Source organism: Elephas maximus, chromosome X, assembly GCF_024166365.1.
Source record: "Elephas maximus indicus isolate mEleMax1 chromosome X, mEleMax1 primary haplotype, whole genome shotgun sequence".
NCBI lineage: Eukaryota > Metazoa > Chordata > Mammalia > Proboscidea > Elephantidae > Elephas > Elephas maximus.
Window position 1 is genome coordinate 45,615,631 of NC_064846.1, and position 27,674 is coordinate 45,643,304.

The window sequence follows — 27,674 nt, forward strand, 5'->3', positions numbered from 1 at the left end:
AAACCTCTGGGACACAGCAAAAGCAGTGCTCAGAGGCCAATTTACATCGATAAATGCACACATACAAAAAGAAGAAAGAGCCAAAATCAGAGAACTGTCCCGACAACTTGAACAAATAGAAAGTGAGCAACAAAAGAATCCATCAGGCACCAGAAGAAAACAAATAATAAAAATTAGAGCTGAACTAAATGAATTAGAGAACAGAAAAACAATTGAAAGAATTAACAAAGCCAAAAGCTGGTTCTTTGAAAAAACTAACAAAATTGATAAACCATTGGCTAGACTGACTAAGGAAATACAGGAAAGGAAACAAATAACCCGAATAAGAAACGAGAAGGACCACATCACAACAGAGCCAAATGAAATTAAAAGAATCATTTCAGATTACTACGTAAAATTGTACTCTAACAAATTTGAAAACCTAGAAGAAATGGATAAATTCTTGGAACAATACTACCTACCTAAACTAACACATTCAGAAGTAGAACAACTAAATAGACCCATAACAAAAAAAGAGATTGAAACGGTAATCAAAAAACTTCCAACAAAAAAAAGTCCTGGCCCAGACGGCTTCACTGCAGAGTTCTACCAAACCTTCAGAGAAGACTTAACACCATTACTATTGAAGCTATTTCAAAGCATAGAAAAAGACGGGATACTACCCAACTCATTCTATGAAGCTACCATCTCCCTGATACCAAAACCAGGTAAAGACATTACAAAAAAAGAAAATTATAGACCTATATCCCTCATGAACATAGATGCAAAAATCCTCAACAAAATTCTAGCCAATAGAATCCAACAACACATCAAAAAAATAATTCACCCTGATCAAGTGGGATTTATACCAGGTATGCAAGGCTGGTTTAATATCAGAAAAACCATTGATGTAATCCATCACATAAATAAAACAAAAGATAAAAACCACATGATCTTATCAATAGATGCAGAAAAGGCATTTGACAAAGTTCAACACCCATTTATGATAAAAACTCTTACCAAAATAGGAATTGAAGGAAAATTCCTCAACATAATAAAGGGCATCTATGCAAAGCCAACAGCCAATATCACTCTAAATGGAGAGAACCTGAAAGCATTTCCCTTGAGAACGGGAACCAGACAAGGATGCCCTTTATCACCGCTCTTATTCAACATCGTACTTGAAGTCCTAGCCAGGGCAATTAGGCTAGACAAAAAAATAAAGGGTATCCAGATTGGTAAGGAGGAAGTAAAGCTATCACTATTTGCAGATGACATGATCGTATACATGGAAAACCCTAAGGAATCCTCCAGAAAACTACTGAAACTAATAGAAGAGTTTGGAAGAGTCTCAGGTTATAAAATAAACATACAAAAATCACTTGGATTCCTCTACATCAACAAAAAGAACACCGAAGAGGAAATAACCAAATCAATACCATTCACAGTAGCCCCCAAGAAGATAAAATACTTAGGAATAAATCTTACCAAGGATGTAAAAGACCTATACAAAGAAAACTATAAAACTCTGCTACAAGAAATTCAAAAGGACATACTTAAATGGAAAAACATACCCTGCTCAAGGATAGGAAGACTTAACATAGCAAAAATGTCTATTCTACCAAAAGCCATCTATACATATAACGCACTTCCAATCCAAATACCAATGTCATATTTTAAGGGGATAGAGAAACAAATCACTAATTTCATATGGAAGGGAAAGAACCCCCGAATAAGCAAAGCATTACTGAAAAAGAAGAAGAAAGTGGGAGGCCTCACTCTACCTGATTTCAGAACCTATTATACAGCTACAGTAGTCAAAACAGCCTGGTACTGGTACAACAACAGGCACATAGACCAATGGAACAGAATTGAGAACCCAGATATAAATCCATCCATGTATGAGCAGCTGATATTTGACAAAGGACCAGTGTCAGTCAATTGGGGAAATGATAGTCTTTTTAACAAATGGTGCTGGCATAACTGGATATCCATTTGCAAAAGAATGAAACAGGACCCATACCTCACACCATGCACAAAAACTAACTCCAAGTGGATCAAAGACCTAAACATAAAGACTAAAACGATAAAGATCATGGAAGAAAAAATAGGATCAACCCTAGGAGCCCTAATACAGGGCATAAACAGAATACAAAACATTACCAGAAATGATGAAGAGAAACCAGATAACTGGGAGCTCCTAAAAATCAAACACCTATGCTCATCTAAAGACTTCACCAAAAGAGTAAAAAGACCACCTACAGACTGGGAAAGAATATTCAGCTATGACATCTCCGACCACTGCCTGATCTCTAAAATCTATATGATTCTGTCAAAACTCAACCACAAAAAGACAAACAACCCAATCAAGAAGTGGGCAAAGGATATGAACACATATTTCACTAAAGAAGATATTCAGGCAGCCAACAGATACATGAGAAAATGCTCCCGAGAGAAATGCAAATTAAAACTACGATGAGATTCCATCTCACACCAACTAGACTGGCATTAATCCAAAAAACACAAAAGAATAAATGTTGGAGAGGCTGCGAAGACATTGGAACTCTCATACACTGCTGGTGGGATTGTAAAATGGTACAACCACTTTGGAAATCCATCTGGCGTTATCTTAAACAGTTAGAAATAGAACTACCATACAACCCAGAAATCCCACTCCTCGGAATATACCCTAGAGATACAAGAACCTTCACACAAACAGATATATGCACACCCATGTTTATTGCAGCTCTGTTTACAATAGCAAAAAGCTGGAAGCAACCAAGATGTCCGTCAATGGATGAATGGGTAAATAAGTTGTGGTATATTCACACAATGGAATACTACGCATCGATAAAGAACAGTGACGAATCTCTGAAACATTTCATAACATGGAGGAATCTGGAAGGCATTATGCTAAGTGAAATTAGTCAGAGGCAAAAGGACAAATATTGTATAAGACCACTATTATAAGATCTTGAGAAATAGAAAAAACGGAGAAGAACACATACTTTTGTGGTTACAAAGGGGGGAGGGAGGGAGGGAGGGAGAGGGCTTTTTATTGATCAATCTGTAGATAAGAACTGCTTTGGGTGAAGGGAAAGAGAACACTCAATACAAGGAAGGTCAGCCTAATTGGACTGGACTAAAAGCAAAGAGGTTTCCGGGATAAAATGAAAGTTTCAAAGGTCAGCGGAGCAGGGGCTGGGGTCTGGGGAACTTGGTTTGAGGGGACTTCTAAGTCAATGGGCAAAATAATTCTATTATGAAAACATTCTGCATCCCACTTTGAATTGTGGCGCCTGGGGTCCTAAATGCCAACAAGTGGCCATCTAAGATACATCAATTGGTCTCAACCCACCTGGAGCAAAGGCAAAGGAAGAACACCAAGGTCACACGACAACTAAGAACCCAAGAGACAGAAAGGGCCACATGAACCAGAGACCTACATTATCCTGAGTCCAGAAGAACTAGTTGGTGCCTGGCCACAATCGATGTCTGCCCTGTCAGGGAGCACAACAGACAACTCCTGAGGGAGCAGGAGACCAATGGGATACAGACCTCAAATTCTCATGAAAAGACCATACCTAATGGTATGACTGCGACTAGAGGAATCCCAGAGACAATGCTCCCCAGAACTTCTGATGGCCCAGGACAGGAACCATCCCCGAAGACAAATCATCAGGCATGAAAAGGACTGGTCAGTGGGGGGGAGAGAGATGCTGATGAAGAGTGAGCTAATTAAATCAGGTGGACACTAGAGAGTGTGTTGGCAACTCTTGACTGGAGGGGGGATGGGAAGATAGAGAGAGAGGGAAGATGGCAAAATTGGCACGAAACGAGAGACTGAAAGGGCTGACTCAATAGGGGGAGAGCAAGTGGGAGAAGGGAGTAAGATGTATGTAAACCTACATGTGACAGACTGATTGGAATGGTAAATGTTCACTTGAAGCTTAATAAAAATTAATTAAAAAAAAAGAGTAGATTCTAGTTGCAATTCCCAGGAGACTTGTTCTACCTACCAGACTTCACCCCCTTCCTACACTAAGCAAAGAAGGCTTTGGAAAGAGAATATTCCACCAAGGTTCAGCTGGCAAAGACCTATGAATTCAATAGTTCATTCAACTTTTATTCAAGGTCTACCTAGTGCCAGGCATTTTGCAAAATGTTGGGAATATAATGGTGAATAAGACATGCTACCAGTCCTTGACTAATACCCAGTCTTCTAGCTTTTAGATTCTTCTATATGCCTCAAGTTTTGTCCTTTTGAAGCCCACCAGAGAGGCAGTTGGGAGAGGACAATATCACTTGCACTAATCACACACAAATACAACATCACTTCCTAAGAAAAGTTAAAAAGTCAGAGGGGAAGCACTTCCAGGATGGTGGAGTAAAAACTTAGGAAATTCCATGATTCCAAAAAAGCTATAAGACAATGGAAATATTTTCAAAGCCAGCTTTTTCACAACTCTGGAAATTAACCAAAGGTCTGCAAAGATCAGGGGAGTATTTATTCAAAAAATCGCTGAATTTTGTTAAGAACAGTGAGCTTTATGGCATTTTTAATTGCTCTATTCCCATGCCCCTCTCCCCAACTCCGAAGTAGCTTTGAAAACCAACAATTTTGGGACCATGGTATCTGTGAAAACCAGCAGCTTGGCAGCCACTGGAGGGGGCAGCCTGAGTTTGGAGGTCCTCAAAAAGACCCATCCACAGAGAATTTCATTATTTGACCTGTCTAATAACTCCATTCATAGGCCTTTTTCTTTATGTGGCCTAACTCAGAGACCACTCAGGTCAAACAGCCCTTTCCCAGAGAGCATTTTTGAAAAAAATTAAAAATCAGCAGCGATTCCTTAACATCAAAGTGGTGGATAACAGTTGGAGCAAAAAATAAACTACACAAAAAGCAATCCAAATCCAGCAGCATATGAAAATGATCATACAACATGATCAAGTGGGATCTACCCGAGGAATGCAAGGTTGGTTTAACATAAAACTATCAATCAGTGTACTAACACCATATTAATTGAATAAAGGACAAAACTACATGATCATCTCAATACATAAGAAAAGTCATTTGACAAAATTCAACACCCTTTCATTATGAAAACACTCAAACTAGAACAGAAGGAAACTTCCTCAAACTGATAAAGGCCATATACAAAAAACTCTCAGCTAAAATACTTTTTTTATAATTTATTTTTGTTGTTGTTGAGAATGTAACAGCAGAACATACACGAATTCAACAATTTCTACATGTACGATTCAGTGACATTGATTACATTCTTCAAGTTGTGCAACCATTCTCACCCTCCTTTTCTGAGTTGTTGCTCATCCAGTAATATAAACTCACTGCCCCTAAGTTTCCTATCAAATCTTTCCAGTTGCTATTGTCAGTTTGATCCCACACAGATAGTTCTTAAAAGAGCACAATGTTCAAGGCAGACTTTCTCTACTAGTTAAGCTAAACTATTGCTTGATTTTAAGCAGACTTCAGGGAATATTTTTGGCTTAAGGTTTAAAGATTATCTCAGGGCAATAGTTTCAGGCGTTCATTCAGCTTCCACGGCTCCAGAAAGGCTGACATCCATGAAAATTTGAAATTCTGTTCTGCCTTTTCTACCTTCAATCAGGATTCTTCTATAGAATCTTTGGTTGAAACATTCAGTAATGGTAGCCAGGCACCATCCAGTTCTTCTGGTCACAAGGCAAAGGAAGCAGTTGTTTATGGAGGCAATTAGTCACATTCCGTATCTTCCTCCTATTCCTGGCTCTTCTTCATCCTCTGTTTCTCCAGGCAAATAGAGACCAATTGTACCTTGGATGGCCATTTGCAAGCTTTTAAGATCCCAGACACTATACAATGAATTAGGAGGTAGAATAGAAGCACTAAAGACAATATTAGGCCAATTAACTTGAATGTCTCATGAAACCATGACCCTAAACCTCCAAACAAAGGAACCAAATCCTGTGAAGTGTTTGGTTGTACATAAGCAGTCTCAGCAGCTACTCTTTTCTTTTTTGTCCTTGTTGTAAATATACCTATCACACAACTTTTGCCAATTCAACTTTTTACAGGTGTAGAAATTATGACAGCAATTATGTTAATCAGCTGTACAACCCTGCATTAATCAATGTGATTTTTCCATCACCATAAATCAAAACTCAGTACACCATAAGCAATAATGCCCCTTTTCCCCTCCTTCCCATCCCTGGTAACCACGAAGAAAGTTTGGTCTCTATATGTTCACCTGTTCTTTTACTTTTATGTAAGTGAGGTCATACAATGTTTGTCCTTTTGTGACTGACTTATTTCACTCAGCATAATATCTTCAAGTTCTAGCTATATCGTGGGATGTATCAAGACTTCATGGCTCTTAGTGACTGAGTAGTACTCCAATGTATGTATGTTCCACATTTTGTTTATCCATTCATCCTTTGATGGGTATTTAAGCTGTTTCCATCTTTTGGCTACTGTGAATAGTGCTGCAATGAACATTGGAGTACAAGTCTCTGAGTCTCCGCTTTCAAGTGTTTTGGATATTTATCTAGGAGTGGAATTGCTGGGTCATATGGTAGTTCTATTTTTAGTTTTTCAGGGACCCTCCACACTCTTTTCCATGACAGCTTTACCATTTTGCATTCCCACCAGCAATGGATAAGGGTTCCAATTTCCCCACATCTTCACCAACTGTTGTTATTTTCTAGGGTGTTTTTTCTTCCTTTTCTTTTTTTTTTTTTTTATCTTAGCCATCATAAAGGAGTGAAATGGCCCTTCATCGTGGTTTTGATTTGCATCTCTCTGATGGCTAATGAAGTTGAGCATCTTTTCGTTTGTTTGTTGGCCATTCGAATGTTCTCTTTGGTGTAATGTCTACTCAAACCCTTAGCCCATTTTATGGTTGGGTTATTTGTCTTAAGTTGTCAAAGTTTTATATATATTTTGGTTATTAGATTCTTATCAGATATACAGTTTCTGAAGATAGTCTCCCAGGCAGTAGCTTGTTTTGTCACATTTTTGGTACAGTCTTTTGATGATGAACAAAAGTTTTTAATTTTTATGAGGTCCCATTTATTTTGTTTTTTGCTGTTTGTGCTTTTTCATTATATTAGATAATCAATTATTAAAAGCTAGGCCCAAAAGCATTGCCCCTGCATTTTCTTCTAAAAATTTTATGGTTATGGTTTTCACATTTAGATCCTTAACCCATTTTAAATTTATTTTTTGTATGGTGTGAGGCATGCATTCTCTTTGATTTTTCTACATGTGGAAATTCCATTTTCCCGACACTGTTTATCACAGAGACTCTTCTTTCCCCATCGAATGTATTTAGCACCCTTGTCAAAAATCAGTTGACCATAGATGTGTGGGTTTGTTTCTGGACTGTCTATTCTATTCCAATGGTCTATGTGTCCATTATTATACCAGTCCCAGGCTGTTTTGATCACTGTAGCTGTATAGTATGTTTTAAAATCAAGACGTGTGAGTCCTCCTACTTTGTTCTTCTCTTTCAACCTTGCTTTAGCTATTCAGGGACTCTTGAGATTCCATATAGAGTTGAGGATTCATTTTTCTATTTCTGTTGGAATTTTTATCAAGATTGCATTGAGTCTATAGATTGCTTTCAGTAGTATTGACTTAACAATATTAAGTCTTCCAATCCATGAACACACTAACTTCATACTTAATGAAGAAAGATTGAATACTTTCCTCCTAATATCAGGAACAAGACAAGATGGTCCTCTTTTACCACTTCTATTCATTATTCTACTAGAGATTCTAGCCAGGTCAATTAGATAAGAAAAATAAATGAAAAGCATCCAGTTTGGAAAGAAAGAAGGACATAATGGGGATCATGAACACTCTCGGAGGAAAGGAGATCACAGGATGAAAACATTTTCGAGCCTATTTTTGGAAGTACCGTAATAGTAAACTGCTTTATAGTAGGCCGTTGAGTCGATTCTGATTCATAGCAACCCTATAGGACAGGGTAGAACTGCCCCATAGAGTTTCCAGGGAGAAGCTGGTGGATTTGAACTGCTGACCTTTTGGTTAGCGGCCAAAAACTTAACCACTGTGCCACCAGAGCCCTTATAGTAGGCTAGACCCCAAAATATGTAATGGCTCAAACGTAATAGAACTTTGTTTCTCAGTCATGTAAGAGTCCAAGATAGGTATTCTTGGTCAGCAGGGGGACACAGGATGATAAGGCCACTAGGTCACCCTGGGTTACCACATTCCAGTCATCCAGATGGGGGTGGGGGGGTGGGGGGTGGGGGGAAGCACACGAAGGAGCACTCATGGAAGACTTCTATAGGCCAGGCCTAGAAATGCCACACATCATTCCTCTTCGCTTCCACTGGAGAAAAGTTAGTCACGTGACCACACCTCACTACAAGGCAGACTGGGCAATGCAGTCCAGCTGTAGGTTCAAGGAGCAGAAAAATGGTTTTGGTGGGAAGCTAGCGACCTTTGCCAATATAACAGGAAAGGTGGGCTAATGTCTACCTTGAGTATTGGGGTAAACGATGGAAGAGGTTTATTTCATTACCTTTGCACTAATAAGATATATAGTGCGGCTCTGTTTAGCATGCCCCATGCATAGCCAGGAGAAATGTGTGTAGCCAAATGTAAGCAGAATTTTTAATCATGGCAGACAGTTGAACTCCCTATTGAGTCACTTACCAGGAAGTAGCAGCTGTAGGGTGACTTGTAATGCTGATGATTCCTTAATTATTAATCACTGACACTTTGTAGATTGCATTTAAATAAAATCCCAGCTGGGTTAGTATACAATATTGTAATGTTGGGCCCCAGATATTTTTTCCTCCTCTGCATGTCTAGAGAGGGTGTTAAATACATGGCAAAGTAGCAACCTGATTCATTGCTAGCCAACCAAGAGGAACTCAAAATTAAAGGAAAAAAAAGACAAAATCAAAAGTGGAACTCATTTCAATTTCAAACCATAGCCACAGGCATGGGCTTATTCCCTGCCAGTTTGTGTTTGCCCAAACACAGTGCACAGTTATTGATGACCTTATGTAGACTAAGGGAGTGAGAAAAGTCAATCAATTTGGATTGAAAGAGCCCCCATGAGTCCCCGGTAAGAGATATGTAAATTCCCAGAAGAGCTTGTAAAACAGTTGCCCTAGTTTTTTACCCTGAGATTCTGATTTTTTTAATGTTACGCAGATGATTCTGACACAGAGCCAGGTTTTGGGAATTACTGCTCTAACACCATGGGAGAGAAAGAAGGAGGCATGCTAAAGCACAGATGAAGAGAGAATATTTTTTGATACTGCTTATGAAATAGAAATCAACACTGAGGAAAGCTAGTCTTATAGTTTGACGTGTAGAGCTTTCCCAGAGTAGACCCATTCATGGGAACTTGGAAAGCAGACCTTTTCTGGGATTGGCTATGTGGTCCCTTACACAGGCTGGCTATAAACTAGGAGAGGTATTATGAATGTAGACTTCCCCCCGGACATTCCATATACCTAACTTGTTGTCTTTTTTTCCCAGTTTGTTGCTCAGCCTAACTGCCAACAGTTACTTGCCACCCTGTGGTACGACGGCTTCCCTGGATGGCGGCGGAAACACTGGGTAGTCAAGCTTCTGACCTGCATGACCATTGGGTTCCTGTTTCCCATGCTGTCCATAGCCTATCTGATCTCACCCAGGAGCAATCTTGGACTGTTTATCAAGAAACCCTTTATCAAGTTTATCTGCCACACAGCATCCTATCTGACCTTCCTCTTCATGCTTCTTCTGGCTTCTCAACATATTGTCAGGACAGATCTCCATGTACAAGGGCCACCTCCAACTGTCGTGGAATGGATGATATTGCCTTGGGTTCTAGGTGAGTCAAAGGGGCCAGGTGCTATGGCCAAACTTCCTTCTGATTCCGTCTCAAGAAATGGGACAGGCAGCAGGACTGGCCCTGAACTAGGGCACCTGCTGTCTGTGCTGTAGGGTAGTCCTTTGTTGGGAGTCTGGAAATGTGTTCCCTTCTGCCCCAGGCCCTGGTCACTCAGTATGTCATGGTCCATAGTGAGATTGGCAGTGTACCCAGGGCCTAAGTTGTTTCTGCTAACCTAATGTCTTCAAGGACAGAGTATTGTCTGTCAATTGGTTTAGATGGAAAGCCAAGTGTCACTCAGGACAGGCCTCAGGTAAGCTAGGCATGGCAAGTGCTGATCAGCCTATTCAAAATCCTTTTTCCTATAACCAAGGACACTTGGATCTGCTGCTTTCTCATGGTTACTACTTACAATCTCAGTACTCATTCAGGGTCACATCCTATCTGGATACTGAGTCTATATTCAGGAGGAGAACCTGGGAAATTCATACCACACACATCTTGGTAAAAACAGCTTTATCAGTAGTCTCCATACATATTTAGATTGCACTTGACTCTCCTACACATTTCTATCCTCTAAGCCCTTGCTACTCAAAGTTTTGTTGCCAAACCAGCGGTATCAGCATCACCTGGGAGCTTAGCTTATTAGACATACGGAATCTCAGGTCCCATCCTAGATCTATGGAATCAGAATCTACATTTTACAACGATGCCCATATAATTCATATGCACATTAAAGTCTGAGAAGCACTGCCATAGAAGCACAGCCACAAGTTTTACTGTTTTCCACATGCCAAGGCTAAAGGAACAATCTACGTCATCAGGCAGATTTCTGTGAAACCTCCACACAATGAAAGGAGTAAAGAGGGTCCCAAATTATTTTGGGCCCCACTGTATAGCTTCAGCCCCAACATCCAGTAATTTGGTCCTTGATCGGTTTGCTCACCTCAAAGCTCATTGAGAACTTTTCCCATTAGACATAGTAGAAACTAAGGAACTATGGGATAATATTGATCTAATTAAGTTGTTGATGAAATTATTCCCACTCCAAAATGGGAAGGGTGGTAGGACCAGGCACCCAAAATTGCAACAGCATTCTAGTAATTGCAGTAACAATACTAAAAGTGAGTAACGCCCAGAAAAATACAACATATAATCATCTTTGGGTAAAGGCTATCAGGTTTGGCAAGTTCAAGACTGGGAGATGGGGTAGAAAAGAAAGAGAATTAAGTGATTACTATCTCTTTTTTTTTTTTTTTAACTCCACTGACCCCAATTCATTCATTGATTTCATCTTTCTTCACTTCTGGGAATCCTGCTATGATGACTAGGACTAACCCTGTGTAGAAATAAACCTTTTGCCTCCATTTTTTTCTCCATTCCTCAGGTTTCATTTGGGGGGAAATTAAGGAAATGTGGGATGGTGGATTTACTGAATACATCCATGACTGGTGGAACCTGATGGATTTTGCAATGAACTCACTCTACCTGGCAACTATTTCCTTGAAGATTGTGGCCTATGTTAAGGTAAATTGGAATGTCTGCCATCTTTCTAAAGCAATGATTTTGGTTACATTAAGCTTTAGCACTGGGAGCATAAAAGGTTTAGGAAAAAATTGCTGCTAACAGTCCCAATCTGGGTGTATAAACAGACTTTTCTTCGTTGGTTTGTAACCAGTGTCCACATAGTCAAAGTAAGTGGAGAACGGAGCAATTACCAGTGAATCCTTTAGCTTCATAGATTCTTCAGGCAAAAGGGGCTTCAGCCATTCACCCATCTAATCAGTGTTTAAATCCTCTCTACAATACCCCTGCTAAGGGGATGGTCTGCCAATGCTTGAATAGGGCAGGGACAGGAAATTCACTCAATTTACTACTTCCCAAAGCCTCTCTCAACCCATTAAAAAATGCTACTTCGTATTTTTCTAATATCATTCTCTCTGTGACACATTCATTAATAATCCTTTTTCCCTGTAGGGTCATATAGGATGGCTATTCTTTCTCCGTAACAGTGCTTCTGATACGAAGTCATCTCTCCCTAACTTGCCGAGTTGTTTCTTAAAGCTAAACATTCCCACTTCCTTCAACTGTTCTTTATATGACAGGTAGCAGAACCCTAGGAACTTCACTGCAGGAGACACAGACCTTTAATCAACTCTGCTTCCTTCATCACTTCCACCACCAGGATGATCATTCAAGCAGTTATAAATTCAACTTTTTGATTATCACCCAACCTATGCTTTTCTACCAATTTGTATCACACACACACACGTACACACTCACACACACACCCCATCCTGATGCTTTTGCCACACGATGTGCAGCCTGAATTATCCTGAAAATGGTTTCATGCATGGGACCACACTTTGCCTGGATAATCACAGATTCAGAGTTCAGGTTAGGTGATTATTAGACAATGGGATGGCAGTACTCCTTCTACCTTAAGTTGAGCTTCTCCTGGATGAGGAAAGGCTGACAATACAGTCTCTGAGCTTATCTAGTCAGTCATGTTTTTTGGCGCTAACTCCTACGTTAAGGAGCTTCGGGATGGGAATATGGCTGCCCCCCAAATCTCCAACAATTTAGTTTACTTTTATATCCCTAATACACATGTTGCATAAATTTTAAGAGCTTGGGGTTATGTGGAGCCTGAATATTGAGTGCAGTCATGAAATATTTTTGAAAGGAGATGAGTAGTATGCCTTATACATGTGGTGATCGTTTAACACATACTTAAAACTTCCTTACAAGAAAAAGCTGATGAGGAAAATGTCTGACTCTATGATTAATGTACCTGGGAGAAATCCATGTCATTCTGGTACTCTGCTGACTAAGTTACACTGTTTGCCTAAAAAGACATTTCTTCCTTTGGAAGTAGTATTATATACACTGGAGGGCCCATAAATTACCAACCTAAAAGTTGGTGGGTTTTGTTTAAAAATGGAAGTTGAGAATAAAATATGAAGAAAAGGATTAACTCTTGGGGATGTGAAAAATGTCTCTATAGATACTCAGCCTTATCTAGTCACATAACCGGTCCAACCTCACTGACAAGACTTCCAAGAAGTTTGTCACTTCCCCACCCCACAGCACAAGAATAAGTCAGTTCAACTAAGCTGGGTATATACCCTTCAACTGACAAACACTTAACTCAAAGGAGACCTTTTCCAAGAAGTTGGAGTCCATCTCAAGGAAGGAAAATTTAAAGAGTAAGAAATGCCACATGCAGAATTTGGATTTGCATGAGAACTTGTAACTGGGCCGAGTCTGGTCCACTCATCTACAGAGGCACACCAGTCTGAGATGACCTTCCCCAAGCAGGCTGAGGCAATTTATATGAGGTAAAGTCGCAAGAACTGCTCCATAAAAAAAAAAAAAAATAGGTACCTTGAAACATTTCAGATCACTATTGTACTGGGGCAGTTATAGAAGTGCCATGGGATAAGCAAGCCTTAAGGAAAATTCTTTATTAAAGTGAAAAATTAGTCAAAAAAATATTCTCCACCTCACATGTTCTACAACAAGAGGAACCAAAAGTCATACATCCAGAGTACTCAAAAGCAACAAATAAACATAAGATTGACCCCCAGAACTCCCACAGATAACCCTACAAATTGAGGGATAATTGTCCTTTTGCCCTCTAGGATAGTACCACCTAGATCTACCCCACCTCACTCCCAGACTAAACCTGGACTTTGATACCCACTGAGTTGGTGTCCTTCAGCTAGCACTTGGCTCAAAACACAATTCCCCCCAAAATCCTTATTACTACTGAGCCTCCACATTAGGCTATTCTTCTTCATATTTTGCTTTTGGCTTGACAGAGGATAGTTCACAACACCTTTGAAAGGCCTAGAGGCCAATTTTCCAGCTGCATTCCATCTCAAAGAATATAAGAAAAACCACTTACCTCACAATATCACTGCCACAAGAGCCAGGGAAACTGAATTTAATCCTTTACTGATACCATAGGCTATCCCTCTACCTCTCTGAGCCTCAAATTTTGCATCTGATAAACAAGAAGATTGGACTAGACCAGTGGTTTTCAAAATTTTCATTTCTTCTATGGAGCCACTTCTTTAAGCCAAAATTTACACAGAACTCCAATATATAAAAGAGCTCAAAGACTGAATATGGCTTGAGGAATGAGTCTTCTGGGCCTCATGCTTGACTCCCACAGTGGCCACTAGATCCCTCCACTGAGCCCTCAGGCTCCATCCAAGGTTCACAGTTCGAAAACCACTATGTTAGACCAGGGGTCAGCAATCTACTGCCTGCAGACCAAATTCAGCCTGCTGCCATGCCCATTCATTTGCCTATTGTCTATGGCTACTTTAGCACTACAAGGGAAGTTTAGTAGTTGTTATAGGCATTGTATGATGGCCTGTAAAGCCTAAAATATGTACTATCTGGCCCTTGACAGAAAAAGTTTGCTGAGCTCTACGCAAGATGAGGAGTCCCTGGGTGGTGCAAATGGTTAACTGCTTGGCTACTAACTGAAAGGTTGGCAGTTCGAGTCTACCCAAAGGTACCTTAGAAGAAAGGTCCAGCATTCTACCTCTGAAAAATCACGCCACTAAAAAATCCTTTGGGGCTCAGTTCTACCCTGCAATACATGGGGTCGGCATGAGTCAGAATTGACTTGAAGGCAACTGGTTTGGTTTTTGATATGCAAGATGAGCTCCAAGTTTATTCCCTGCTCTCACTTTCTATGACATCTATCACACTTCTGAGTGTCTTGCAAATCCAGGCTTACGAACCCATGGGCCACACACTTTCCTCTGCTTACAATTCTGACTGTGGAAAGAAACAGTTCTAAATTATGAGCTATACATGTTCCAATTGATACTTTCTGGTTTTAAAACATAAGTCTGTTTTGCTATCGGGTGAAGTGTCTCCATACTAACACATACCTCAAAACATTTGAAGGCATAACCATCAAACATCTGTGCTGTGATATCAAATATAATGTAAGTAACATTTAATAGAAATAGTGCTTGACTGTCTAGTGACCTGGGTTTTAATTATGGCTCTACCATCAACTTAAACTTAAGTATGTCCTTCTGCCCCTCTGGATTTCAGTTTCTCCATTTTTAAAATAGGCATAAAAATGCCTCCCCCTCACAGGGATGTTTTCTTTGGAAGGAAAAACGTAGAAATACAAAGTTTGGCCAAGAATACACAAAAATTGATTGGCCACCAAAAAATCTAGCTGAAACACACAAACACGACAAGGTTTCTCCAAACTCCTCTGACACTGAAGGATATTGGATGCCCAGAAATGATTTTAACACCACCAGTTTCTCTGTTGTTGGGACTGAAGCACATTTTAGAAATGCTACCGATATAACTTGGCTCCAAATGCAACATTTTCTCAGGAAAGTTGTTTACATTGAGTCCTGAGAAATTGTAATATTTAGGTGAGAGCTCAAGGCAATATGCTTCAGATTGAATCCCAGGCAGAATCTACTTCTTTCCTAGAGAAGGTAATAAGCAATTTCTTGTATTTCTATAACGTCTACCCCTTCTTATGGAGTGCACAGGCTTTCAAATATGCACACGGTATCCCAAGTGTGTGCAGTGTGTAGGAGGAGGCATTATCCTCATTTTATGGTGACATTGAGAGCCATAAGCAGTTTTAAGGACAAAGCCTGAATTGGCGCTCAGGTCCCACAATTAAGTCATCTTTCTACGAGTCTACCCCCTAATGTTCCAGGAGCCAGAAGCCCAGGATAGGACTGAAGACTGGGCAAAGAAGGGGCAACTAACCCCATGGTACTGGCTCTTCCTTTCCTTCATCCCCCTGGTTCTTCATTTGTTTTAGAGGGATATTCTAACTCGTAGAACTGTCAACAGAACAACAATAACAACAACAACAACAACAAAATACATCCATACACCATTACGTGATGTAGTAACAAATTAATTCACTACCTGGGAAGTCGACACACCATTTGCAATAATGTGGAGTGCATTACAGACTGCTAGGAATTCAACAGAAAAGTGCTATGCGTGCTGTGTCAATTCCGAACTGCAGTCAGCAGGGAAGTCAGGATGAACACTGCACAATGAGAAGGCTGAATTGATCCCTTGTCCTTCAGTTAATATAACTAGTACATGGTGCTCAGAACAAAATGGGGGATTGAAGAAGTAAATCTGATTTGAAATCTCATTAGGAAACAAGGTGATTTGTCCACACTGTATTGGGCATACCATTGGCTCTGTTTCTGTGACACTCCCCGACAATCTAGGAAACTCGCAGTTAGAAAATGGCTGTTGATAAACCGCAGGTGATTGCTCTTATATGCGTATACGCTGGGTATATATTTGGATGGGAATGAGAGGAAGAAAGCTATCTATTAGCATCATGTAATGATTGGGTGGGGAAAAAAAAGACAAACAGTGCCGTATGTGGAGACTGTTGTGTATGTGAATGTTTGAAGCACACTTCGGTGGTTTTTTTTGGATTTGGAAGGGAGGAAAGAGGTGAAAGTTTTATAAATGCTCATTGTACCTCTCTTCTTGTGCACTTCTTGTTTCTTTCAGTATAATGGTTCTCGTCCAAGGGAGGAATGGGAAATGTGGCACCCGACCCTGATTGCTGAAGCACTCTTTGCGATATCCAACATTTTAAGTTCGTTGCGTCTCATATCCCTGTTCACAGCCAACTCCCACTTAGGGCCTCTGCAGATCTCTTTGGGGCGCATGCTGCTGGATATCCTCAAATTCCTCTTTATCTACTGCCTGGTACTGCTGGCCTTTGCCAATGGATTGAACCAGCTTTACTTTTATTATGAGACCAGAGCTATTGATGAGCCTAACAACTGCAAGGGAATCCGATGTGAAAAACAGAACAATGCCTTCTCCACGTAAGACTCCTTCCTCCTGTTTTGCCTTTTTTCTGCCTTCTTCTTCCTGGCCCTATGTTCAGTCTACAGCTTTGTCCCTGCCTTTTGACAGTGCATGCACAGCTCACCTATGGGTCAACCTGCAGGTGTCTAAAGTGGAGGAAGGTCCTTCTCTCACTACAGGGTACTAGCATAATAAGTGTGGTCAGGAGAGGAGGGAAGAGACTCAAGCACGCATATGGGCACCCAGGGACTCCTCGAGATAGTTCTGAGCTATGTTGGTAGCATCCTCCATATTTTTAAAGGAATTAATAGGGAGGGGCTAGATAATTCATCACTCAAAAAAAGAGGCACCCACCAAGGAAGTGAAACAGCAAAGCCATTTCTCTGCACAAGTGACTACCAAAGCTAACTGAGCTATTCTGAGACAAGTCCAAAAAATAAGGAAGAATGTAAAGTATCTTAATATACCCTCTTGCACAAGAGTAAACTAGAGAAGGGATTAGAGTCAGTTACCTTCTGAGGTTAAACTTTCAGGTGGGAACTCGGAAAGCCAAGGAACACTAAGCACTGATTGCAAATGTCTCCCATTTCCACATGGGACACAGGAGACAGCTCATGACTGTTTGTCCATAATCTCCAGACATGCGAAACTCCTGTGCCTTTTCCTTGCAAAGTCAAGTCCAACTTCTTTAGGACTTTCAGGCTTCCAGAACTGGCTTTTTATTTTCTGACAAACCAATTTTAGGGGAAATACCCAACAGAAGGAAAATAAGCAGACTTCAGAAAATTTGTTAGGTTCTAGGAATTGTCCTAGGCCTACCCTGGATGATGTCCTATACCTTGTCCATCTCCTCCCTCAGTTCTAGAAAGTGCAACTCGTACCTGGTATTAACAGTAATGACTCCAAGGCAGTGCAAAATTCTTTGCCATTAAACTGAGATACAATTTTTTTTTCTTAACTGTATGAACTAAGGCAGTGCAGTGGTCTCAGACATGTTCAATAACAAAAGCCAAGAAAGACCGAGGGCTTTGCTTGACCCCAAATTACACTGATAGTAAAGTAAAAACAGTGTTATTTAACCTTCCCCTACAATGTGCCTCCAGTAGCTTTTCCTAAAATGGGTTTCAAATATCCCCAGCTCGATGGGATGGAAATAAAGATAAAATGGAATCTGTGATCAAATGAGTTGGGGAAATGCTGTAACAATGTTTAAAAGGTTTCTTTACTGCAGGACATCTCAGAGACTTTCCTAGGCAATGTGAATTTACAAGGAAGAGTTGGAGTATGTAATGTTGCCTAAATACATTGGTCACAGACACCCCCTCCCCTTTTATTTTTCAAACTATCTCTCCAGGAAGATGTTCCCATGAGCAGAGTTTGAAAAATGCTGGCTCATTGCATTGCCCACCTTTGATAGCACATGCCCCCTTCGCTAGGCTACACCCCCTGCCTCTCTTCCCTGAACTCAGGGCAAAATTTTGGATGGGAAAACCAGACTTATGTGAAATAGAGGCCAAAATGGGTTGGCAGTCAGGAACGTACAACATCAGGTTATCACCATGCTAGTCCCTCTCTACTAGGAGCTGTTTCGTCTCCTGCATTACTCTAGAGACAGAACCCACATCAGCCTGTTTTCAGTATAAAGAGCCATTTCATAGTGATTTGAGCACCAGGAGACTGCATTTGTTCCCATCAAAGTGTTTGACAGAATTGAACACCTGAATACAAGATATCTTTCAGGAGTCCAGGTCTCTGCCGATTACCCTTTGATGTGAACTCTGCTGAAGAAGTTTATGCAATACCTCCTTGAATGTTTGTAGTGATTATTAACACCTCTGTTGCCAACTGACATTTTGCTCCCGTCATTGCCCAACAGGGACAATTGACAAGAAGGGGCACCTCTTATACAGGAAAGCATACCTTGGGGTGTTCAGGTATGAAGAAGCATTGTCATGCTGGAGACAAATCAGCAGTAATGTTACCTCAACTTTACCTCTACCTGTTGATATTTTTTCCTTCATAGAGACTTGATTCAGATTTATGTTTTATTTTTAAACTCATCAACTCAGGCATTCATTTCAGTTGCCATAGAGTAGATTCCAACTCATGTTGACCCCAGGTGTGTCAGAGTAGAACTGTGCTCCATAAGGTTTTCAATGGCTGATTTTTTTGGAAGTTGATCACCAGGTTTTTCCTTCAAGGTATCTCTAGGTAGACTCGAACTATTCAGTTAGCAGCTGAATACCTGTTACAATACATACTACTCAACTAGAGCATCAGAAAGACAAAGCTTTTAGAGAAGAGGAAAATGAGCTTGTTTACATACCTGGTGTAAAGTATGACACCACCACTTGGCTGCCAGTTTGTTGTGCTGTGGTGGCTTGCATGATGCTGGGATGCTAGAAGCTATGCCACTGGTATTTCAAATGCCAGCAGGGTCACCCATGGAGGACAGGTTAAGCAGAGCTTCCAGACTAAGACAGACTGGGAAGAAGGACCTGGCAATCTACTTCTGAAAAAAATGGCGAAAGAAAGCCTTATGAATAGCAGTAGAACATTGCCTGATACAGTGCCAAAATATGAGCCCTTCAGGTTGGAAGGCACTCAAAATACCACTGAGGAAGAGCTGCCTCCTCAAAGTAGAGCTGACCTTAATGATGTGGATGGAGTAAAACTTTCAGAACCTTCATTTGCTTATGTGGCATGACTCGAAATGAAAACAGCTGCAGACATCCATTAATAATCGGGACTTGGAATGAACAAAGTATGAATCTAGGAAAATTGGAAGTTGTCAAAAATGAAATGGAACACTTGAAGATAGACATTCTAGGCATTAGTGAGCTGAAATGGACTGGTATTGGCCATTTTAATCAAACAATCATATGGTCTACTATGATGAGAATGACAAATTTAAGAGGAACAGCATAGCATTCATTGTCAAAAAGGACATTTCAAGATCTACCCTGAAGTACAACGCTGTCAGTGATAGGATAATATCCATATGCCTACAAGGAAGACCAGTTAATATGACTGTTATTCAAATTTACGCACCAACCAAGGCCAAAGATGAAGAAATTGAAGATTTTTACCAACTTCTACAGTCTGAAATTGATCAAACATGCAATCAAGATGCATTGAAAATTACTGGTGATCGGGATGCAAAAGTTGAAAAGGTAGGTGGAAAGGATTGGTAGGTGGAAAATACGGCCTTGGGGATAGAAACAACGCTGGAGATTGCATGATAGAATTTTGCAAGACCAACGACTTCTTCATTGGAAATACCTTTTTTCACCAACGTAAATGGTGACTATACACATGGACCTCACCAGATGGAATACATAGAAATCAAATCAAATACATCTGTGGAAAGAGACGATGGAGAAGCTCAATAATATCAGTCAGAACAAAGCCAGGGGCCGACCACAGAACAGACCACCGTTTGCTCATATTAAGGTACAAGTTGAAGCTGAAGAACATTAAAACAAGTCCACAAGAGCCAAAGTATGGTGTCAAGTATATCCAACCTGAATTTAGAGACCATCTCAAGAATAGATTTGATGCATTGAACACTAATGGCTGAAGACCAAACATCAAGGACATCAAACACGAAGAAAGCAAAAGATCATTAAAAAGACAGGAAAGAAAGAAAAAACCAAAATGAATGTCAGAAGAGACTCTGAAACTTGCTCTTGAACATAGAGCAGATAAAGCAAATAGACGAAATGATGACGTAAAAGAGCTAAACAGAAAATTTCAAAGGGCAGCTTGAGAAGACAAATTAAAGTAATGTAATGAAATTTGCAAAGACTCAAAATTAGAAAACCAAAAGGGAAGAATACACTCAGCATTTCTCAAGCTGAAAGAACTGAAGAAAAAAATTCAAGCCTCGAGTTGCAATATTGAAGGATTCAATGGACAAAATGGAGCCCTGGTAGCACAGTGGTTAAGAGCTCAGCTGCTAATCAAAAGGTCTGCAGTTCAAATCCACCAGCCGCTCCTTGGAAACTGTATGGGGTAGTTCTACTCTGTCCCATAGGGTCACTATGAGTAGGAATCAACTGGATGGTAGGAAGGGTAAAATATTGCATGACACAGGAAGCATCAAAAGAAGATGGAAGGAATACACAGAGTCACTGCACCAAAAAGAATTGGTTGGTGTTCAGCCATTTCAGGAGGTAACATATGATCAAGAACCAACGGTACTGAAGAAAAAAGCCCAAGCTGCACTGAAGGCATTAGCAAAAAAACAAGGCTCCAGGAATTGACAGAATACCAATTGAGATGTTTCAACAAATGGATGCAATGCTGGAAGCGCTCACTTGCCTATGCCAAGAAATCTGGAAGACAGCTACCTGGCTAACCAAATAGATCCATATACATGCCCATTTCAAAGAAAAGTGATCAAACAGAATGCAGAAAATTATCAAACAATATCATTAATATCACACACAAGTAAAATTTTGCTAAAGATACTTAAAAAATGGTTGCAGCAGTACATCAACAGGAGACTGCCAGAAATTCAAGTCAGATTCAGAAGCTGTGGAATGAGGGCTATCATTGCTGATGTCAAATGGATCTTGGCTAAAAGCAGAGAATACCAGAAAGATGTTTACCTGTGTCTTATTGACTATGAAAAGGCATCCAACTGTGTGGATCATAACAAGTTATGGATAACATTTTGAAGGATGGGAATTTCAGGAGACTTAATTGTGCTTATGTGGAACCTGGACATAGACCAAGAGGCAGTCATTCAAATAGAAAAAGGGGATACTTCTTCATTTAAAATCAGGAAAGGTGTGCATCAGGGTGTATCCTTTCACCACAATATATACTGAGCAAATAATCTGAGAAGCTGGACTGTATGAAGAACAAGGCCTCAGGATTGGAGGAAGACTCATTAACAACCTGTGATATGCAGATGACACAACCTTGCTTGCTGAAAGTGAAGAGGACTTGAAGCACTTACTGATGAAGATCAAAGACTACAGCCTTCAGTAGGGATTACTCCTCAACATAAAGAAAACAAGAATCCTCAGAACTGGACCAGTAAGCAACATCATGATAAACGGTGAACACATTGAAGTTGTCAAGGATTTCATTTTACTTGAATCCACAATTAACACCCACAAAAGCAGCAGTCAGGAAATCAAACGACGCATTGCATTGGGCACATCTGCTGCAAAAGACCTCCTTAAAGTGTTAAGAAGCAAAGATGTCACTTTGAGGACTAAGATGCACCTGACCCAAACCATATTTTCAATCGTCTCATACGCATGCGAAAGTTGGACAATCAATAAGGAAAGCTGAGGAAAAATTGATGCCTTTGATTATGGTGTTGGCAAAGAATATTGAATATACCATGGACTGCCAGAAGAATGAACAAATCTGTCTGGGAAGAAGTACAGCCAGAATGTTCCTTAGAAGGGAGGATGGTGAGAGTTTGTCTTATGTACTTTGGACATGTTATCAGGAGGGACCAGTCCCTGGAGAAGGACATCATGCTTGGTAAAGTAGAGGGTGAGTGAAAAAGAGGAAGACCCTCGACTAGATGGATTGACACAGTGGCTGCAACAATGGACTCAAACGTAACGATGATTATAAGGACGGTGAAGGACCAGGCAGTGTTTCGTTCTGTTTTACATGGGGTCACTATGAGTCAGAACTGACTGGATGGCACCTAAGAACAATGACAACAAAGTATGACATCTGCTTATTGCCATTCTTTTCATTTTGACTCTCCAGCCATGCTGTTGCTATTCTTCAGTTCAAAAAAGAAAAGAAAAAAAAATTGTCCCTTGGGCACACAGTTCAAAGCGAACTCATTGTCCTTGGTGCCAATCAAATAGCAGCGTTATTGGTGACTTGAGTTTCGTATTCCATACTGGAAATACCTGGACTTCATCTACTATTGAGATAAGCAATTGAGAAGGCATCATTATTTCTGATGGCACAGGACTTGTGAGAGAAAAATAGGCAGAAGCAACAAGAAGCTAACGCACCAGTCCTGCGTCTCTATTCTGAAGTCTAGGCCCTCATACTGTGGTTCTTCCTGAAGACGCTTGGCTGTGCCATAGGCACCTCAAGCTCAGAATGTCCACAATTAAACTTCTTATCACCATGTCCTTGCCCTAAACCAACTGCTCTGTAATTTCTCATCTTGGTAAATGACACCAGCCAGAATCATAATAGTCATCTGGGACTCAACACATCCAGTCTGTCCTGCTTCCTAAATCTCTCTCTAATCCATCCTCTATACACACACACACACGAACACACACATACACACATGCACACACCACTGTCTTGGTTCAGGCCGAAATCATCTTTCCCAAGGGCTACTTCAACAGCCTCTTAACTGGTCTCCCTGCCTCCAGTGTTGTCTCCTTTCCAAACAATCTCCCATCTGCCATGCCTTCTAAATACAGGTCTCATCCTGTCACCCCCTTGCTTCATGCCTGCCAGGGCATCCAAAACTTTTGCAGTGTAAAATCTTTGCCATAACACACATGTCTTAGTTATCCAGTGCCACTAAAACAGAAATACCACAAGTGGATGGCTTTAACAGACAGAAGTTTATTCTCTCAAAGCTTAGGAGGCTGGAAGCCCAAATTCAGGTTGCCATCCCCCAGGGAAGGCTTTCTCTCTCTGTTGGTTCTAGGCGGAAGGTCCTTGTCATCAAACCTTCCCCTGGTCTAGGAGCGTCTCAGAGCAGGGACCCTGGGTCCAAAGGACATGCTCCACTCCCAGCACTTCTTTCTTGGTAGTATGAAGTTCCTCCTCTCTCTGCTTGATTCTCCGTTTTGTATCTCAAAAGAGATTGACTCAAGATACAATCTAATCCTGTAGATTAAGTTCTGCCTCATTAACATAACTACATCTAATCCTGCTTCATCAACATCATAGAGATAGGATTTACAACACAGAGAATAATGACATCATCAGATGACAAAATGGTGGGCAATCACACAATACTGGGAATCATGGCCTACCCAAAGTGATACACATATCTGGGGGACACAATTCAATCCGTAACAACACAGAACCTTGGTGATTTGGACCCTGCCTCTCCAGGCTCTGACTCCTCTCCTCCAAAATCAGCATCTTGAGGTTCCCCAACTACAGGAGAGCGTTTCAGCCCTAAATGCCTTTGCACATCTCATGCCATTTCCTCTGCCTGTGATGCCCATCTCCACCTGGCCGGCCTGATAAACTCTTACCTGTCCTTCCAGGCTCTGCCAAAGCATTACCTATTCTTTTAAGACTTTTTTTATCCACTCTGATCCCACTCTTAGTTACAGGCTCCTTCTGTGTCTCTCGTGGCATTCTAAGCACATCTCCATTATAATACATATCCTGCTATATTTTAATAATTTGTTACCTTTCTCACCTATCAGACTGAAACCTCCATCTTTGTGCACCTATGGTAGGAGCCTAAGACATAATCAGTGCTCAGCATGCCTACTGAACAATTAAGTGAGTAGAAGAACGAAGTACAGTAGCAGCCCTATCTTTCATTCTAGGTGGTCTACTTCAGCCCCCTAGGGTGACTGAAGTATCTGGCCAGGTTTGTCACTCTGCTGATCCATACTGAGCTCGCTGTCAGTGAAAACCCTTGGCCTTTCTCATACCTCCCTTAGTGCCCTATACTTAGGCGCTTGAGCTCAGAGCAAAGCTCTACATTGATCCCTATTAAATGTCCTCTGTTAGTTCCAGCCCAGTGTGCTAGGCTATTGAAATCTTTCTGAACCTTGATCCTGTCATCCAATTTATTAGATATCCCTCCCAGTCTTGTGTCATACGAAGATCTAAGAAACATGCCATCTATTCTCTATTGTCATCTAAGGCGTCGATAAAAGTGTCAGGCTTGGTATTCGCTGGATGGAATATTAGGCAGCTATTAAAAGAATAAACATGAAGACTATGTTGTTGTTGTTAGGTGCCATTGAGTCAGTACCAACTCATAGCCACCCCATGTACAACAGGATGAAACACTGCCCAGTCCTGCACCATCCTCACAATCATTGCTATGTTTGAGCCCATTATTGCTGCCACTGTGTCAATCCATCTATACAATAAAAGTGTCTGTACCCAAAATGTTTTAAAAAACACAAAACTTGTTCATACTATGATTGCAACTATGTACAACTTTATATGCATGTGAATGATTATCTATCTATAAAAGATAATAAAGAAATGTAAAACAACAAGGTCGAATTTAGGTACAAGGTTTACTTGTAATAGAAATAACTAGCATTTAGTGAGTGCTTGGGTTAGGCAGCATTACAAATGAGCTTTACATGAATTAATTCATTTAATCCTTACAACCGCACTATGACATAGATACTATTATTATTACCCCCATTTTACAGATGGGGAAACTAGGGCACCAAGCAGTTACAAGGGCAATTACACAGACGGTAAATGGCAGAGTCAGGATTTCAATCCAGGCATACAAGCTCTAGTCTGTGCTTGTAGTCAGAAATACGGCTATAAGATTGGTTTTGTTAAGTTACATAAAATTTATCCTGTAAAGTTGCAATAATAGTGAATACAAACCAAAAAAACCCATTGCCGTCAAGTTGATTCCAACTCATAGTGACCCTATAGGACAGAGTAGAACTGCCCCATAGGGTTTCCAAGGAGCAGCTGGTGAAGTCGAACTGCCAACCTTTTGGTTAGCAGCCTTAGCACTTAACCACTATGACACCAGGGTTTCCATAGCGAATACATGTAAAGCTAAATAGGACAAAGCCATGAACTAGCAGGCCACTTGGAACCTCCTTCCAGGCTATCATCATTTCTTTGCAGTACTCCTACTTCATCAGCAGTGATTCCACCACCCATCACTCAACCCGTGTTTCCCCATATTACTCAGAAATAAACTCAGTCCCCATCAAAGGCTCTTCTTTTTGTTCTGGCCAGGTTTTAAAGGCCCTTATTGGTTGTCTAGGTTCCTGGGTGGTACAAATGGTTTGTGCTGGGCTACTAATCAAAAGGATGGCAGTTTGAACCCATCCAGTGGTGCCATGGAAGAAGGGCCTGGCAACCTTCTTCCATAAAGAGTACAGCCATGAAAACCCTATGGAGCTCAATTCTACTCTGTAACACATGGGGTCACCATGAGTCAGAATCAACTCAATGGCAACAGGATTTTTTTGTTGTTGTTCATTTTGTTTTGTTTTATTGGTTGCCTTCCGCTTTTCACACTAATTTCTGTTCCTACCCTTCCTGCCATTGTTATCACAGGATGGTGTCACTCATTTGTACTTTCCTTGGTTGTGTGCTTTTTCCACCATCTTTTATGGATTAATTCAATAAATATTTATTCCGCAACTCCTACGTGCCAGGCCGTGAGGATACTGAGTAAGATGGCATCTTTACCCCCAAGAAGCTGCCATTGTTAATGCTTACTATATGCCAAGCACTGTGCTGAACACTTTACATGCAGTATCTTATGTGATAGAGTTAGGAGGTTATGTATGTGAGCTCAGACTAGCCAAAAAAAACCCAAAACCGAACCCATTGCCATCAAGTCGATTCTGACTCATAGCAGCTCTATAGGAAAGAGTAGAACTGCCCCATGGGGTTTCCAAGGAGCGCCTGGTGGATTTGAACTGCCAACCCTTTGGTTAGCAGCTGTAGCTCTTAACCACTACGTCACCAGAGTTTCCAGAATCAGACCCAAAACCCACTGCCGTCGAGTCGATTCTGACTCATATAGGACAAGGTAGAACTGCCCCCATAGATTTCCAAGGAAAGCCTGGCGGATTCGAACTGCACTTAAGCACTACGCCACCAGGGTTTCCACAGAATCAGACCAGCTAAGTGCAAATCCTATCTCTGCCACTTCCTATCTGTGTGATCACTCTGTGCCTCAATTTCTGATCTGAAAAAATAAAAGAATAATAGTAGCTACTTCTTAGGGTTGTACTGAGAGCCAAACTTATACTATATGTAAAGTGCTTAGCACAATGCCTGGCACGTTATAAGAGCACAATAAAAACCAAAACCAAACCCATTGCCATCAAGTTGATTCCAACTTAGCAACCCTATAGGACAGAGTAAAACTGCCCCGTAAGGTTTTCAAGGAGCTACTGGTGGATTCGAACTGCTGACCTTTTGGTTAGCAGCTGAGATCTTAACCCCTGCAACACCAGGGATCCTACCAATAACCATTTTATAGATGAGGAAACTTGAAGCTTTAAGGGGTTAAGTAACTTTGCCAGTCATATAGTTAATAAGTAGAGGAATCTGAAGTTTGCTTTTAGCCATTTCCCTCCACTGCCTCTACACTATGATACGTGCCTTTATAGAATAAGGCTAGGAGCTATGCGAGCAGGCACTGGTGGCACAGTGGCTAAGAGCTTGGCTGCTAACCAAAAGTTCAGCAGTTCAAATCCACCAGCCGGTCCTTGAAAACCCTATGGGGCAGTTCTCCTCTGTCGTATAGGGTCACTATGAGGCAGAATCGGCTCTATGGTGACAGGTTTGTCTGTTTTAATCTATCTTTATAGTCAAAGAGTCAGAGCAGGCTTCTGGTGGTGGTGGGTGGGGGCTTCAGCTCGGCCTTACAGGTACAACAAAAAGATGAACAGAGAAAGAGACAGGAGGGAAGTGGAGGCTAGAGGTTGGGGGCAGGGTGGGGCTAGAAGTTTATTAAAGGCACGGAGAAATGAGAAATAACAGGTCTGGGGAACTGCAGAATGGAGAGGGACAAGGTGGAAGAGGTAAACTTGGTTTTGTTCAATTTGCAATAGCAAAGCTCAACTTGTGAAATACAGAGTGATGTGTCACTGCTTTCTCCCAAGAAGCCTGTCCCTTCTGGCTCATCCTCCAGTTCTTCTTTGCTGCTTGCAATTAAGTCCAGAGTGGTAAATCCTCTCTATACTCCCTCTACCTTCTGAAAGATGAATCATCTCAAATATGTCACTTATAGCAAATGTCCAGATGACTGCAGTTCCTATTCTGCCCCTCTTAGCTTTG

The 27,674-nt window shown here is 40.9% G+C and overlaps 1 protein-coding gene across 1 annotated transcript in view; it reads left to right on the forward strand.

The window, feature by feature from the left end:
- The window catches only part of TRPC5 (transient receptor potential cation channel subfamily C member 5), a 162,586-nt gene that overhangs the window by 97,026 nt on the left and 37,886 nt on the right, over positions 1 to 27,674 (forward strand). The window contains exons 3-5 of the mRNA XM_049871898.1: positions 9,503 to 9,839; positions 11,227 to 11,366; positions 16,386 to 16,708. Of these exons, the coding sequence (XP_049727855.1) occupies positions 9,503 to 9,839; positions 11,227 to 11,366; positions 16,386 to 16,708 (800 nt within the window). The remainder of the gene's footprint in view (positions 1 to 9,502; positions 9,840 to 11,226; positions 11,367 to 16,385; positions 16,709 to 27,674) is intronic.